Here is a 15,896-nt window from a genome sequence, read left to right as displayed (position 1 = left end):
TATATAACAATAATTCTCATACACATCATTTTCCTTGCCCTGTTCTTTATCAGCTTAAAAGTTACCACTTAAACCAATTCTTTCTCTGTTCTCTCAGAGTTGCTTTCTGCAAACACAGACTAGTATAATATATTGATTATTTTCTGTCTTACACAAAGATAGTATGCAGGATATCTTGTTTTTTATTTTTTCGCCTTTTTGATTTAACCATGTGCCTTGGAGCTTGTACATAGAAAGTATCCTTCCTTATAGCTACATGCTTTCCCATCGTAGGGATGTAGCATAAATAATTTAACCAGTCCACTGTTGATGGACACTTGGATTGTGTCCTATCTTTTGCTATTAAAAACAACATTATAATAAATAATCTTTTAAACCTGTACAGATAAACTGCAGTGAAATCCCAAAAGTACAGTTGCTGGGGCAAAGGGTAAACAGTAGGCATTTTTTAGATGTTAACAAATTTCTGCATTCAGGGCTTATATCAATTTGCTCTCCCACCAACACAAATGAACACACCTGTCTCCCCTCAACCTTGCCAACTGTCATCAAAATTTTGTTTTCTGCCAATCTGATCCTAAAATACATTATAAGGTAGCTTGAGTTTGCATTTCTCTTTCCAGTGAGAATGAGCATCTTTTTATGTATCTGAGGACTATTTGTTTCTATTTTTCTGTGAATGGTCTGTTTCTGTCCTTGGCCCACTTATATATTAAGTTATTGGTCTTTTTTTTTTTTTTTTCCAGGTGGTCCTTCTATGGGGAAAATAGCCCTTTGTGTATTACATGAGTTGTACTCCCTTGTCAAAGTTCATTTTTTGGCTTTGCTAATGATACTTTTTCGCCACTCAAGTTTTCTTGAAATGAGTTTGTGTAGCCAAGTGTATAAACCACTTATCTTATGGCGTTTAGATTTAGAGCCTTTGTTAGAAAGGCTTTTTTTTTTTTTTAAGTAGAGAATTTTGCTCATATTTTCCTCCCTGAGTATTGTTATGTCTTCACTTTTAACATCTGAATCTTAGATACTTTGGGGGTATGTCTGAGTGGACAGAATAAGGTATAGACTCGTCTTTAACTATCTTTTTTTTTTCTGGATGGTCACCCAGTTGCCCCATCCCCCTGTACTACTGACCAGTTCTTCCCGCCATGATTTGTGATGGTGTCTTTAGTGTGTCCTGAGTCCTAGTCATGCTGGGGTCTGATAGCATGGCCTGTTGGGTAGCTCTGTTTGTTCCACCTCTCTCCAGCCCCATCAAAGGAGTGATGTTGGTCATATATCTTTGCTCATCAGGACTGGAGGTGAGATGCTAGAACGCCCCCCTTCGTGGGGGTCCCTAGAGTAAGCACAGAGGCTACTTGGCCCACCTACTTGGCTCCCCATCAGCTCCTGGGAGCAAGGGGTCTGGACAAGGCTCATCTTGCCTTCACTCCAGGGTCCCATGCCAGGCACAGTTTGCCCCAGGATTTCCCAGGTCCCAGCCTGTCTCAGGGCCTCTCACCTGTGCCAGCCAGGTCCTGCCCATTCATCTTCCCCAGCCCCTACTTGGTTTGGGCAGTAGAGGGTAGCAGTTAAGAGGGGAAGAGAAGCAGGGCATGTTTAAGCTGCCATATTCCCAGAATCCTTGGCCCCAGAACTGTATCTTAAAGGGAGAGAACTTCCTTTGTCTGTGATAGGTTGGGAGTAGGGGGGAGCTGGAAGGGCTGGTCTGTTTTCAGATAAGAAATAATGAATACCTTGCGGAGTAGTAACACTGAGGATGCAGAAGAGTTAAAAAAGAAATTTGAAGGTTTTTTCCTTGCCTTTTATTATGAAATTTTTCAATCATATGAAAAAGTAAAAAAGAATACTGACATGAATATAATTATACCTATTACCTAGATTCAACAATGACTATTTTCCATGTTTGTTCTATCTTCTTTGCCAAGAATAAAATTATAAAAGTTGTAAATTCCAGGCTTCATTATATTTCACCCTTGAAAACTTACCTGATACCAGGACTTCCCTGATAGCTCAGTTGGTAAAGAATCCTCCTGCAATGCAGGAGCCCACGGTTCGATTCCTGGGTCGGGAAGATCCCCTGGAGAAGGGATAGGCTACCCACTCCAGTACTCTTGGGCTTCTCTTGTGGCTCAGCTGGTAAAGAATCCACCTGCAATGAGGGACACCTGGGTTCGATCCCTGGGTTGGGAAAATCCCCTGGAGAAGGGATTGGCTACCCAACTCCAGTATTCTGGCTTGGAGAATTCCATGGACTCGCAAAGAGTCGGACATGACTGAGCGACTTTCACTTCACTTCACTTGAAAACTTCAGCATGCATCTCCTAAAAATGATCTTCTTCTCTGTAACCATGATACCATTACATTAATGCCTTAATATAGTCTAAGATTCAGGCCATAGTCAAATTTTCCCCATTATCCTAAGACAAGTCTCTTATAGCCCGTTCAAACCAGGATCCAATCCTATGCATTCATTGCATTTGGTTGAACTCTCCCTAGACAACCCCTTCCTTTTCCTTCTGCCCTGACACAAAGAGACCAGACCAGTTGTCCTGTAGAATGTCTGTTTTATTTATTCTTAAAATATTTATTTATTTGGCTGCACCAACAGTAGTGGGTGCGTGGCATCTTCAATCTGCCTTGCCGCATTTGAGACCTTTTTTAGTTGTGACCTGTGGAATATTTAGTTGAAGCACATGAAATCTTTAGTTGCAGCATGTGAACTCTGAGTTGTGGCACGTGGAATCTAGTTTCCTGACCGGGGATCGAACTCAGGCCCCCTGCATCGGGAATTCGAAGTTCCAGCCACTGGACCACCAGAGACATCCCAGAATGTCTGTTTTAGATTTGAATGTTGGCTTCCTGTGGTGATGTTCCCATGTTCCTCTAACCCTGGTGTTACCCGGGGACTGGTGAGTCTGAAAGGTTTCCATAAGTAGGGTCGCCAGGACTCTGAGACAGATGAGACAAGAGAAGCAGGAATCAACGGTGACTCTAGGGCTCTGCTTGAGCACCAGAGGTGATGCTGGGATGGGGAGAAGGAGGAAGATGAACTCAGTTTGTGTATCTTTTCAGTGGCTTTTTTTCAGTATCTTTTCAAGGACTTCCCCGGGCAGTTGGATTGCTCAACCTGAAGATACAGTTGAAAGTTGTTAACCCAATAAAGTGGGTTGAGCTTTCCCAGGACAGTCGGATGAGAAGCAGAGATGAGATAGCAAGCACCCAGGAGACGGGCAAGAGGCTGTAGCCTGAGGCATCCAGGAGTGAGAGGATGATACAGACTACTTAGGAGAGGAGCCAGGCCAGACCAGGACCAAACTTGCCCTTGAGGTTGTAGGAGACCTGAGCGAGGGGCTGGAGGTCTGAGAGAGCAGATGGCGAGATGCTAGGTGAACAGACTCCTTTGAGAAGTTGGCTCTGAACAGAAGGAGGGGAGGGCTGGTTCCAGTGTTGTAGCCACGCATTCTGGGAAACAAACTCACTCAGAAGGACAATGCAGATAGTGTAGTTTTATTACACCGGCGGGCCCGAGGCCGAGTCTCCTCTTAGCCAAGGACCCCGTTTTCGTGAAAGCCTTATATACCCTAAGCATACGTGCCCATACCCACCTCCCCAAATTCCCTGAACCTAGTCTAAACAAAGGAAAAAGAAAGATACAATCCAAGTTAACCTGTGATTCATATGCCTTAAGCCTAGGTAGTTAACAGTGGACAATTACCAATAGGCTTGTGGTCATACCCCAATAAACATAATAGAATGTGTGATTCTGTTCAGTTACACAGATGATTAGGGTATTCTTTTAGCCGAGGGAGAGACCTGGGACTCTTCCTTCCGGGGGACCTGGTTTTCCATTTGGTATGTCATTTCCATAGATACTGGGCACACCGTAGAGAGTGTGGCTCAAAGTCCACGGTCGGGCCCAAGATGGAGTCCTGCTTTCAAGATAGAGCCTGTTCTGTTTCCTCCTTCACCAGGGGCACACTTTTTTTTCCCCCAAGTTGGAGAGGCCTTGAGTTTGTTGAAATGCCAAAGGGACAAAGGCAGTCAGGTGGATGGGACTGGAGATTTGAGATGAGGCAACTCCTGAGCCGATGAGAGTCACTTGGGTTCCCAGGGCTCAGGTTGGGTAGGTCGGCTTGGATGGGCGGACCCTGAGCCCCCAGGGGGCTCCCCAGGGGAGGGAGAAGGAAAGGTGAGCACAGGTGCAGATTGGCTGGAGGGGGCGGCAGAAGATGACCACCCTGTCACAGTGTCCCACCTCCTGAGGTTGGCTCAGGAGGGTCCTTGACAGACCATTTCTTTTTCACTAGTTAATTGTTTTGGCTGCACTGGGTCTTCATTGCTGTGTGCAGGCTTGCTCTAGCTGTGGTGATTAGGGTCCACTCTCTAATCCCCGTGCTCGGCTTCTCTGCGTGGCTTCTCTTGCAGGCTACAGTAGTTGTAGCACATGGGCTTAGTTGCCCCATGGCACATGGAATCTTCCCAGACCAGGGATCGAGCCCATGTCCTCTGCACTGGCAGGTGGATTCTTAACCACTGGACCACCAGGGAAGTCCGACAGACCACTTCTGATTCCTCCTGGCCCAGCAGCAGGAGACCTCCTGGGTGTCTGCCAGCCTTACTCAGACCCCAGCGGGTGGTGAGTGGTGAAGGGGCTCCACCCCAGGCCTCACCCTGGAGGAGCAGGCCAACCAGACAGCTTCTCAAGGTCACCAAGAGGCTAGGGGCAGAGTCCAGAACCAAGGGCACTCAATCAAAACCCAAAGGCAAGAAAAGCAGAAATGTAACGCTGCTCTCTTCCCCAAGACTGCAAGTGTGGTGGGAACTAGGGCATCAGCTTGGCTCCTTCACACCAACCAACCCTATGAGAGAGGAGAGAATGGCAACCTGTTGAATAAAGAGACTGAGGCCCAGAGATCCCACGGGTCTCCCAGAAAGAAACCGAGGCGGAGTCTACACAAGACACCAGGTTTCTGGACTCCAGCTCTATTCTTATTTCCTTTTAATTGAACGGAGCTTCTGCCCCAATTCCAGGAGAAGAACCTCACCCCAGGTCATTTACCATTGGAATCTCATCACACTAGATGCCTCCGGGGGGCGGGGCCAGGCATGGCTACCTGTAGTCTAAGGTTTGAGAACCCCGGCTGGCTGACCCCCAGCCTCCCCACAGCACGTTGGTGACAGCGTGGCTCTGGGTTAGGGGTGGGTACGGAGTGAGACCTGGACTCTGTCCTGGAGAAGGCGTGCTCAGAGGAGGAGCAGACTCCAGACCTGGGGTGGTTCTGTACTCGGCTAAGTCCCTGGGGGCAAAGATCACCATTCATTTCCACCCCACCTCCAACCCCCCCACCCCCCCACCCCCCCACCCCCGCCCCACCCCAGCTGGATGGCAGAAAGCAGGCTCTCAGGCCCAGAGTCAGCCAAGGAGGACCTGCCCACCCTCCTCCATCCAGCCCCTCTAGCCAGTCCTTGGGCCAAGTCACTGGTCTGCAGGCATTTCCCTTGCCTCTGGCTCCAGAGAGCGGAAGGGATTTTCTGGTTGCACCTGCTCCTGACCCGACACTTCAGTGAGGGTTTGGGGAAGATGGGTGAGGTGCTGCTGGCTTCTTCTGTTCCTCCCCCAGCATGTGCCTCGGGTGTGGTGACCGAGGAGGACCCCGCCGTTGTCACCACCTCCTCTCACTGGGGGAGGGGCAGCCTCCTCGGTAACCCAGACTGGCCGGATCTGTGTGGGGCTGGCTCCATCCCTGAAGGGTGGGGCCAGAGCCCAGGGGGGGAGCTCAGGTGTGGGAGCCAGGCCTCTTACGGAGGAGGGACAGCGGGCGGGGTGCTGGCTGCCTTTCCTGTGGTCCCAGTCCCCTCCCGCCACTGTCACTCCTGGCCTCTGCCTCGGGGAGACCCTGTCGCTCCTGGTTCCTGCCACAAGCAGACGCTGCTCCCCCGCTGCACCTGCAGGGCAGTGCCGAGGGCCTGGGTTCCCACGCCAGTCCTCCTCTCTGCCTTCCCCACCCAGCTCCTCCCTAGTGGCTCAGCTGCCCTGGAATTTACAGTGGCTCTTCCCATCTGTCTTCCGGCTTGGCTGCACCTCTCTAGGTGCCTCTGTGTGTGTGTGTGTCTCCTGGCCCTCCAGGTGGAGACAAAGTGACGTGTCATATGTGTAACAAGGGTGAGGACTCCAGGTCTCTCGGGGGGGAATTAGTGTGTCTCTGGGCCACTGGCTTCTAGATTGGGCCACAGGGGATGGTAGAGAGGCGGTACTGGAACTCTGAGGGCAGAGTAGGGCACAGGCCCCAGACTTGCTCTGGATGGGGCATCCCAAGTGTCCCACACCCCAAATCCATGCCAGGCCTGGCTCTACTTGGGTGTCCCCATGCTGAGCCCACAGTGGATGCAGGGGAGGAGAGCCCCCGGGAGGCCAGGGAGGAAGGAGAGTCAGGGCTTGGAGCTAGAGGATGACTGATATGTGAGATGAGGGCCCTGGGATCCTGGTGGAAGGGTTAAGGTCAGAGCTTCCTGTTTAGCCACTGCCAGAGCGCAGTGGTGGGCACTTGGGGCTGAGGAGGAAGCACCTCTGAGGGGGTTAATGAAGACAAGATGGACCCAAGGGCTTGGAGGACAGACCACAGTTTCTCACCCAGGACAGGCTGTGTCTGTCCTCTGTGAGTACCCACCTGCTGAGGAGTGAAGAGACAAGAGGCTAGAAGGAAGCTCTCAGGGTAGGATGGGAGACTAGTCCATGCCCCCTCTCTCTGGTCCATGGAGAGTGGGGAAGGGGCCTGGGCATACTTGTGCATGTGTGTGGGCACGCCAGCAGGGGTGCACACAGGCGTCTGGTGACCAAGGTTGCAGGAGGCAGACCCAGGGGGTCAGGCGGGTAGATGGCGGTGTGGTCAGAAGCCCTCCGGTCCTCCACGTGGCTGGAGGCATCCGGACCCAGCTCCCTCTGAGACCATATCTGCCCAAGCCCCTTCCTCTTTGAGATACTCCCCCCCTGCCTCTTCACATACAAGCTTCCTCTTTTCCATCACATCCTCCCTGGGCCTTAGGGGAGTCGATGGCCACTCATTGTCCAGTCTCCGGCAGCTCAGGCTCCGGCTGCCCCCTCTGGCAGCCCCCATCTGTGCAGCCCACCCTTCCCCCACCCATGGGCCTAATGCCATCCTCCGTGAAGCCTGCCCCATGGCTATGTCTGGGCCTGGGGTTCAGAACTCACTGGTAATCAGAGCACTGAGTGGGGTGGTCCGCGGTTTCCCTGGACATAAAAATACCCCCGACCGGAGGCACCCCCACCCTGTCTCAGGCAGCCTCTGTCTCAGGCAGCACTTCCGCAGCCCTGACAGGAAATGGGCTGGAGGCTCAGCCTCCCGCCATCTCAAGGCAACTTCTTGTTTCCCTGTTGCCCCGTGCCAGTCCTGGGGTTGTGCCCCTTAACTCCACCCCCAAAGCCTTCCCAGGGCTGCATCCCAGCAGCTCAGAGGGGACAGGATGGTGGACATCACCGCCAAACTGACCAAGAGGCAGAGTCGGGACCTGCGGGGACAGGTAAGGGACCCTGGCACTGGGAGTGAGCTCAGCCTTTGATGGGGATGGCAGAGGGGCCTGTGGGGTCCAGGGGCTACCAGTCAGGCCTCCATCCTCTGGCTCCGTTAGGAGTTCAGGGAGCAGAGTCAGGAGCTGGGAGCCTCATGGAGGTTGGGACTCCTCCCTTCTTTCTAAACTCTTTCCTTCTCCGAGGCCCCACCTGTCTCTCCGGGGGTGGCATAGGGATGCTGAGAGGCAGTGATCCGCTTGGGGATGGTGGACAGGGTTGGGGGGGGGGCGGTGTGGAGAAAGGGGCAAGCCTGTCACCTGCTTGTGGGCAAAGGAAGGAGACTGGTGATGAGAGCGGCTGGAGGGCTGGGGGAACTGGGTAGCTGGATGTGGTGACAGCTGGGCCCCTCTTGGCTCTGTTCTCGGTTCTGAGGTGGGAGACCACTTCTTCTTTCTCATTCAGTGTCCCCAGTGTCTCTCACCTGCCTGGGGTATGGGCCCCCAGAGGCCCCTGGTGCCCCAGACAGGCCCTGTGGATGGGCTGTGTCTGCATCTGGCCTGGGCCTCCAGGAGCTGGGGGCGGGGAGGCAGCCCCGCTCCAATCTGTCCGAGCTCCCCCCTGGAAGGCCTGAGGGCCTGGAGAGCTTGGTTCCGCCTGGCTTCCAAGAGCCAGTCTGCACCTGGCTGAGGCTGTGCCAGGAGAGGAAGCCACCTCTGTTTTATTAGTAGCACTGTGGGGCCTGTACAGAGAGTTCTCAAGTTTGAAGGGGCCTCAGGGCTACTTCAGTCCAGCTCTTTCTGCAGGGCTGCAGCAACCCTAGCAGGGGTTGGACTCCACTCACCTACCTCACAAGAAGGCCCCTCACAACCTGCCCAGGCAGCCTGTGTCTCTGGGGCAGCGCCAATCCTTAGATTGCGCTTCCCTCTAAGGGGCATTGCCCAGCCCCTGTTTGGCCTCTGATTGCAGTCTGGAGCCCCACGGTGTAATTCTGTGTCTTCTCTTCCTGCTGACAGCCCTGTCACATGGGCGGGGTGGGGGTGGGGGGGCGCAGGGCTAACTTTCTACCTCCCAAATCTCCTATGTACCAGCTGGGGATGTTCCTTGTACAAGATTCCCATCAGCCCAACCAGCCTGGGACTCCCCGTGGACTCAGCCAAGGCCAGCAGCCTGGCCAATTGGAAATCCCCGTGTCCAAGAACCTGTCTCCTTCATTGGTTCCCTTCCAGCTCCTGTCCCAGGGACGAGCAAGGTCATTGCCTCAGTGGGTCCAGCTGGAGTGGGTAGGAGGTATCTCTGATTATCCATCTGCCTCCATCTACTGCCTCCATCCTATCCTCCCAAGGATTTTCCTGGTTTCTGTGCCTGAATGCTCATTTTCAGGAAGTTCTTGCTCAGAGCTAACCCCGGTCTCTCCTGAAGTGTCAGGTGTCTTTGGGTTTCTTTACTTTTCTTTTTTTTTTAATATTTATTTAGCAAGTGTCAGGTCTTAGTTGCAGCATGCAGGATCTTTCATTGCAGCTCACAGACTCTAGTTTTGGCACATAAGTTCTAGGTATGCTTGGTTTTGTTTGTTGCTAAGTTTGGCATGGAAATGACTTGCATTCCCTGGTGGCTTAGACTGTAAAGAATCTGCCTGTAATGCAGGAGACCTAGGTTCAATCCTTGGGTCGGGAAGATCCCCTGGAGAAGGGAATGGCAACCCACTCCAGTATGCTTGCCTGAGGAATCGCATAGACAGAGGAGCCAGGTGGGCTACAGTCCAGGGGATCACAAAGACCAACTAACACTATCACTTTCACTCAAGCAGTGAGTGTTTCTGGTGGATTGGCTGTGTGCCTCGGGGCATTGGACCATCCGCTGGGTGCTCAACTGTGGTCAGTTACATCATCTTGGGTGTGGATGTCAAGAATCTCCTGCCTTTGAGGGGGCAGAGAAGGTGGACAGATGGGTGGACAATGAACGGACCACTAAGGCAGAACGCCATTGGGCCCAACAGAAGGATTAAGCAGAGTGCCAGCTGGTTAGACTTCTCACCGGAGGGAACACACTTCCCCCAGGTGAGACTTGTGAGCTGAGCACAGCAGAGGATCAGGACTTGGACAGACAGGGAATGGAGATGGGGTGGGGGGCAGTTCCAGAGTGTGGGAACTTCTGGAGCAAAGGCACAGGTCAGGGGTGGGCGGGGAACACTGATGAAGAAGATGCCTTTTGTGTCTGGGGGAGGGTCAGCAGGCTGGTGTGGTTGGAATACAGGATGCCACAGGAGATCTGTTGTGGACAGAGAAAAAAGAAGTGGTGTGGAAGGTCCCATTTCAGCCAGACAGGAGTTTGTGGGGCGAGGGAGCAGAGTGGACTGGGAGGAATGCTCAAGTCTTCTTGCCACCTCCAGGCCTGGGACCTGTCACACTATCTAAACTGGTAACACCCCCTTCTATTTTTGCTTTCTTGTCAGCAGCAGTCATCACCGAGGTGCAGTGCATTTCCTTATCACTCTGCTGGGTTCCCTCCCCACCCCACACACCATTTACACGCGTGTGCACTAGTGTGGCAGCCCCACCAGGGCAAATTTGTGTCTGATTGTCCTTGGCTGCATTCCCAGTGCGCAGACATGCGCCCGGCACACAGCAGGCAGATCTTTGTTGGCCAAATGGATGCTTTTGCAGGCCCAGTGAGAGGTTGCATTGACCAGGATGCACTTCCCCTCTTGAGTAGTTTATAGCTGAATGAAGGTGTTACAGAAATGGAGGAACTTCTATGATTTGTTTTTTTAAAGAGACTTATTGTCAAAAAAAAAAAATTGTTGCTGCAAAAAAGAAAAAACTGAAACAAAACCAAACCCAATTCCTATAATTACACAACTCAGAGATAACCTCTGTTAACAATTTGGAGAGTTACTTTAAAAATGCAAAATGAAAATTGTGCCAAGTTTACTATAAAAAAAAATTTTTTTTAAATTTGGCTGCATCGGGTCTTAGTTGCAGCAGGGACACAGAATCTCCATTATGGCATGTGGGTGCACAGGTTTCTCTCTAGTTGGGGCTCATGGGCTTTAAAGCTCATGAGCACAGTAGTGTGGCACATGGGCTTAGTTGCCCCTTGGCATGGGGGTTCCTAGTTCCCTGAACAGGATTCAAATCTTTGTTCCCTGCGTGAGAAGGTGGATTCTTAATCACTAGACCATCAGGGAAGTCCCCGAGTTTACCATTTTGAAATCTGCTTTTCCCTTGTAACATTATGCATTCTTAGAACACAGTATTAATCTCATGCTATTCTGCTGTCTGGAGTTTGATAGTGTCATTATTTTTCTTTCTAATGGGTACTAGGCTGGGAGAAGGCAATGGCACCCCACTCCAGTATTCTTTCCTGGAAAATCCTATGGACGGAGGAGCCCTGTAGGCTGCAATCCATGGGGTCGCTAAGAGTCAGATACAACTGAGCGACTTCACTTTCACTTTTTCACTTTCATGCATTGGAGAAGGAAATGGAAACCCACTCCAGTGTTCTTGCCTGGAGAATCCCAGGGACGGGGGAGCCTGGTGGGCTGCCGTCTATGGGGTCGCACAGAGTCAGACATGACTGAAGTGACTTAGCAGCAGGCTGGGTGTGGTGGTCACACAGGAGAAATCTCAGGAAAGGTCTTAAACCTGACACCTGAGCTGAGTCCTAAAGGAGGAATAGGAGTCAGCCAGGTGAGAAAGCGGGTAAGGAGAGGTTCAGAGTGTGAATGAGCTGAGGTCTGTAGCAGACACAGCAGAGAGGGTGGGGGCCTCTAGCAACTGGGTGCTACTGGAGCTTAAAGTTCAAGGTAAGGGCCAGGAGTGGCAGGAAATATAGGGGGGAAGACAGTCTGGTGATGGAGGGCCTCTGGTGCCCTGGTAAGGGCTTAGACTTTGCCCAGCAGGCAGCAGGGAGCCGTGCGGCCATCAAGCATGACCAGGTTTATATTCTGTGTTAACTGGACCCTCCAGAGGGTAAGGGTTGTGGGGGTGGGGCGGGGGGGGGGCGGTGTGGATTGCCTAGCCAGAGTGGGTGGATCCGGCTCTTGACCCCGCTTCTCTCTCCCACTTCACTTTGCTTTGGTGGGGTGGGGAGAGAGGCATACCCTTTTTTTTTTTTTTGCCCTTCCTTCTTCTCTTTCTCTTGTCTGGAATGGATTCTGAGGTCTGCAATTCCTGTACTGGGGAAGTGTCAGCTCCAAATCCAAAACCAGAGGCAGTGTGGGTTCCAGTTCCGGAGCTTTTTTGGAGAAGGAGGAGGGAAGGCTGGATGTTCTTGGTGGGGGTTGTAGAAGGCAGCAGGGCCCCGCCCTCAAGTGTCCTGAGGCCATTTCTCTGTTCCTACGCAGTCTTTGACTCACACCTGTGAGTGCGCAGCTGGGAGAATTTACCTGTTAGTATTTTACTATTGTTAATAATTAATGGAGCTGCCCCACGCTTCTGGGGCACTTCATATTTTACAAAGCACTTTCCAGACCAAGTCCTCATTCTCTATTCACTACGATTTCCGAGTTCCGGAGCGAGGGCAAGGCATACATTTTGCAGTTGGGGGAACCGAGGCCGAGAGGTGCTGAGACTTGCTGAAAGTCGCCCGAGTGGCGAGTGTGCGAGTGGGGACAGTGTGACCGCTGAGCAGGCCCGAAGGTCACGTCTCCTTCCTCCTCGAGCAGGTGGACGAGCCCCCGGAGCCCGTGTACGCGAACGTAGAGAGGCAGCCTCCAGCCACATCGCCCGGCGCTTCCGCGGCCCCTCGCGGTGTGGGAGAGTCGGTGTGGGAGACACACACGGACGCGGGCACCGGGCGCCCCTACTACTACAACCCGGACACGGGCGTGACCACCTGGGAGTCGCCCTTCGAGGCTGCTGAGGGCGCCGCCAGCCCGGCCACGTCCCCGGCCTCGGTGGGCAGCCACGAGAGCCTCGAGACCGAGTGGGGCCAGTACTGGGATGAGGAGAGCCGCAGGGTGTTCTTCTACAACCCGCTGACGGGAGAGACGGCTTGGGAGGACGAGTTCGAGGACCAGCCGGAGGACGAGCAGGAGATGCAGCAGAGCCTGAGCCCCAGCAACCAGAGGGTGAGGGGCGGGGCCTCGCTCGAAGGGGGCGGGACCTTGTCCGGATGGGCGGGGCTGACTTTCAGGGCCTCTGACCCCGCCTCCGGCTCTGCACAGCCCTGGGGACTGAGAGGGAGGGGCCTTGGTCGTGGGTGGGTGGGGCTATCACTCAGCTGGGGGGGAAACTATGGTAGGGGGCGTGGCCTGGGCCGAAAGGGCGGGACGCCAGAAATTCTCCTGGCTCTGAGAATTTCTGGCTCTTCTGCTCCCTGCAGCCCCCCACCCCTGAGACGGACTACCCTGATTTGCTGACCAGTTACCCAGAGGAAGACTATTCCCCCGTGGGCTCCTTCAGTGAGCCCAGCCCCGCCTCTCCCTTTGTCACGCCCCCAGGCTGGTCTTGTCATGTGAGCCCAGATGGGCAGACGGTGTACACCAACAACATCACCGAAGAACAGGTAGGGGCAGCGGACAAATGGGCGCAGACAGTCGCGGGGTCGCTTCCCTTACCACTCGATAGTGAAGTTCCCTCACGGGCTCCATGCCAGTCCAAGACTGTATCTCCCACAGCCGCCCCTTTAAACTCCTTGGGGCGGTGTTGGGCTCTGGAGAGAAACTTTTGTTCCCCTATCCTGTGAACTAAGCGGCCTGACCATCCCTTTCCCCACAGTGGGTAAGGCTGGAGAACCAACATGGGAAGCCTTACTTCTACAATCCAGATGACGCCTCCGTTCAGTGGGCCCTGCCCGAGGTAACCAACTGGGGAAAGGAGAGTGCCTGGGAGAGAGGTGGGGGCTCAATATGACAGTTTCTTTCTCCCCAGGTCCCAGTCCCTCTCCCTGCCCCTCGAAACAGCCACAAATCCAACCAGAACAGTGAGACCCCAGCCCAGGCCACCCCCTCAGAGGAGAAGGTAAGGGAGGCGGCATGTAGGACCTGGCAGGACCCCACAGAAAAATTGGGGTGTTTCTGGAGGTTCTGCGATTAGGTCTGGAGGCACATCTCCACCATAGGCCCAAGCACTACCCTGGGTTCTGGGTTGTCCCAGACTCAGCTGGACAAGGCTGGGGGCTGGAAGGATGTCTCCCCTGCTGCTGCGGCTTCCGTGGGAGCAGGCACCCCCCACCACCGGCAAGGTGCCAGCAGAGAGGGTTCAGTGGAGACTCAGGCCCAACCTGTGGGGAGCTGCTGGCTGAGAGGGAGAGTGGCTTCTCCCCTTAACTACCTCCTCCGTCGCCCTCTTTCTCTAAGATCAAGACCCTGGACAAGGCAGGCGTGCTCCATCGCACCAAGATAGTGGACAAAGGAAAGCGGCTCCGGTGAGAGCTCAGCTCCCTCCAGACCCCAGGGTGGGCCTTAATGATGATGTTCACTGAGCACCTCCTATATGCCAAGCTCTTATTAACCCTTTATGAGATCCTGTGAGGACCCTGAGGCACAGAGAGATGACTTGCCCAAAGCCCTTTGACTGCCAGGTGTTAGCCCTGGGAGTCCACCTCTCATGACTGGGTGCCCCAAGTTCTTAAACTCTGTGCCCTGATCCTGAGGGTGGAAGGGGGCGCCTCAACCCAGGACCAACCCAAGCCCTGCCACCACTGCCCCTACCCAGGAAGAAGCATTGGAGTGCCTCCTGGACAGTGCTGGAGGGTGGAATCCTGACTTTCTTCAAAGACTCGAAAAACTCAGCTGCTGGTGGCTTGGTAAGCCCCAGACCTCCAGAGCAGGGGCCACCCCATCTGCTCCTGACTCCCGAGGGGCTTTGCTTAATCAGGTTTGCTGAAGGCTAGGTCTGAGACCGTGGAATGTGAGGGTCCAGGGAGCTGGGCCTTGGCAGGGGCGATGAGAGCAGATCACCCCAGGACAAGCCATCCAGTCACGTCGGGTGTGGGAACCAGTCCTTGAGGATGGACAGCTCCAGCCTGGTGGGCAAGGAGACGAAACCAGATGCACCTGCTCGCAGAGATGGGACTGCACTCCTTTTTCCTTTCCTTTCCTTTCCTGAGTGGGCAGATAGCAAACAACCAGCCAGCCCCCGGGCTCCATGATTCTAGGAACTCTTGGGTCTCTTGCCTCCAGGGCCATGACCCTCATTGTGCCTAGAGCCAAGGGAGCATGGTGGATTGGAGCCAGGATGCTGTGACAGGCCAGAGCTGAGCTGCAGGTGTCCTGAAACCCAACCCTTTTCCCCTTCTCTGCAGAGGCAGCCTTCCAAGCTCTCCATCCCTGAGTTCACGGTGGACCTGAAGGGGGCCTCTCTCACCTGGGCCCCCAAAGACAAATCCAGCAAGAAGAATGTGCTGGAGGTGAGTGGTGGGGGTAAGGAGAAGGAGAAGCAGCCTACTGATGGCTTGGGGCCCTGACTAAGCAAGCCCTGAGCAGGGGGACCCTGGCAGAGCTAAGGCTGGAATTCTCGGGGCTCAAAACCAAAGCTGTCCCCACCTTGGGGATCTGTCCACAGTGTTTCCTGGCATCAGGCTTCTGCAGCTCCCTCTCCAGGAGCAGAGCTCCCTGGAGCCCTTTGTCCCCAAGTAGAGGTCCCTGGGGAATAACACTCATGTCTGGAAGGGCAGTCCTCATCCCACTGCTTTGGCCTGAGACAGACAGGAGATGCTGGGTCCCCCCTACTCAGACTGATAGGCTGGGACACCTCCTCTGGCTGGTTAGAACCCAGCTTCCAAATGGAAGTGAATAGACCAGGGCAGGGAAGTGGACACATTTCTCAGGCTCCCCCAGAGGAAGAGAGGCCAGATGGGGCCCAGGCCACACCCTTCACTGTCCATGTGTTGTCTTGTTTTTAAACTACTCTTGTCCTCACCTGGGCTTCTCCAGGCGGCACAGTGGTAAAGAATCTGCCTGCCAACGCAGGAGACGTAAGAAATGCGGAGTCGATCCCTGGATTGGGAAGATCCCCTAGAACAGGGAGTGGCAACCCACTCCAGCCAGCATTCTTGCCTGGAAAATTCCAGGGACAGAGGAGCCTGGTGGGCTACAGTCCATGGGGTCGCAAAGAGTCAAACATGACTGAGAAATTAAACAGGCAAGCACCCTCACCTCAATCTCCAAGTGTTTTGAGGCAGCTCACAATGAAAATGCATATAGGTGAGGTGGTAAAAGCTACTGAAAAGCCAGGAGCAGGAAAAACAAGTTAGAGGAAGAGGGCAGTGTGGAGTGGGATTAGGAAACAGGGGATATACAAATACTAAGGTTATTGTTGGTGAAAAAAAGTCAGCTCCTGGTCTCCTGGCAGCCAAAGTGAAGCATGACTCTCATTGGGTCAGGGGAGTGAGGGGGAAACCATTCTAGATTTTGAGGGAAATC

At 53.6% G+C, this 15,896-nt stretch overlaps 1 protein-coding gene across 7 annotated transcripts in view; it reads left to right on the top strand.

Moving 5' to 3' along the window:
* The window catches only part of ARHGAP27 (Rho GTPase activating protein 27), a 36,662-nt gene that overhangs the window by 13,859 nt on the left and 6,907 nt on the right, over window positions 1–15,896 (top strand). For 2 of the 7 annotated variants that reach the window (XM_068978490.1, XM_068978489.1), the window contains exons 1-8: window positions 7,483–7,539; window positions 12,195–12,437; window positions 12,854–13,036; window positions 13,249–13,329; window positions 13,402–13,491; window positions 13,830–13,897; window positions 14,188–14,278; window positions 14,777–14,881. In XM_068978490.1, the coding sequence (XP_068834591.1) occupies window positions 7,483–7,539; window positions 12,195–12,437; window positions 12,854–13,036; window positions 13,249–13,329; window positions 13,402–13,491; window positions 13,830–13,897; window positions 14,188–14,278; window positions 14,777–14,881 (918 nt within the window). Of the gene's footprint in view, window positions 1–7,482; window positions 7,540–12,194; window positions 12,600–12,853; window positions 13,037–13,248; window positions 13,330–13,401; window positions 13,504–13,632; window positions 13,684–13,726; window positions 13,730–13,829; window positions 13,898–14,187; window positions 14,279–14,776; window positions 14,882–15,896 lie in introns of those variants that run through there. The other 5 variants (XM_068978487.1, XM_068978486.1, XM_068978488.1 and 2 more) reach the window with 4 other exon arrangements.

Source organism: Capricornis sumatraensis, chromosome 8 (genome assembly GCF_032405125.1).
Source record: "Capricornis sumatraensis isolate serow.1 chromosome 8, serow.2, whole genome shotgun sequence".
In the NCBI taxonomy this organism is placed as follows: domain Eukaryota; kingdom Metazoa; phylum Chordata; class Mammalia; order Artiodactyla; family Bovidae; genus Capricornis; species Capricornis sumatraensis.
The sequence above is the reverse complement of the archived record's forward strand: the minus strand, read 5'-3'. Positions and strand labels throughout refer to the sequence as shown.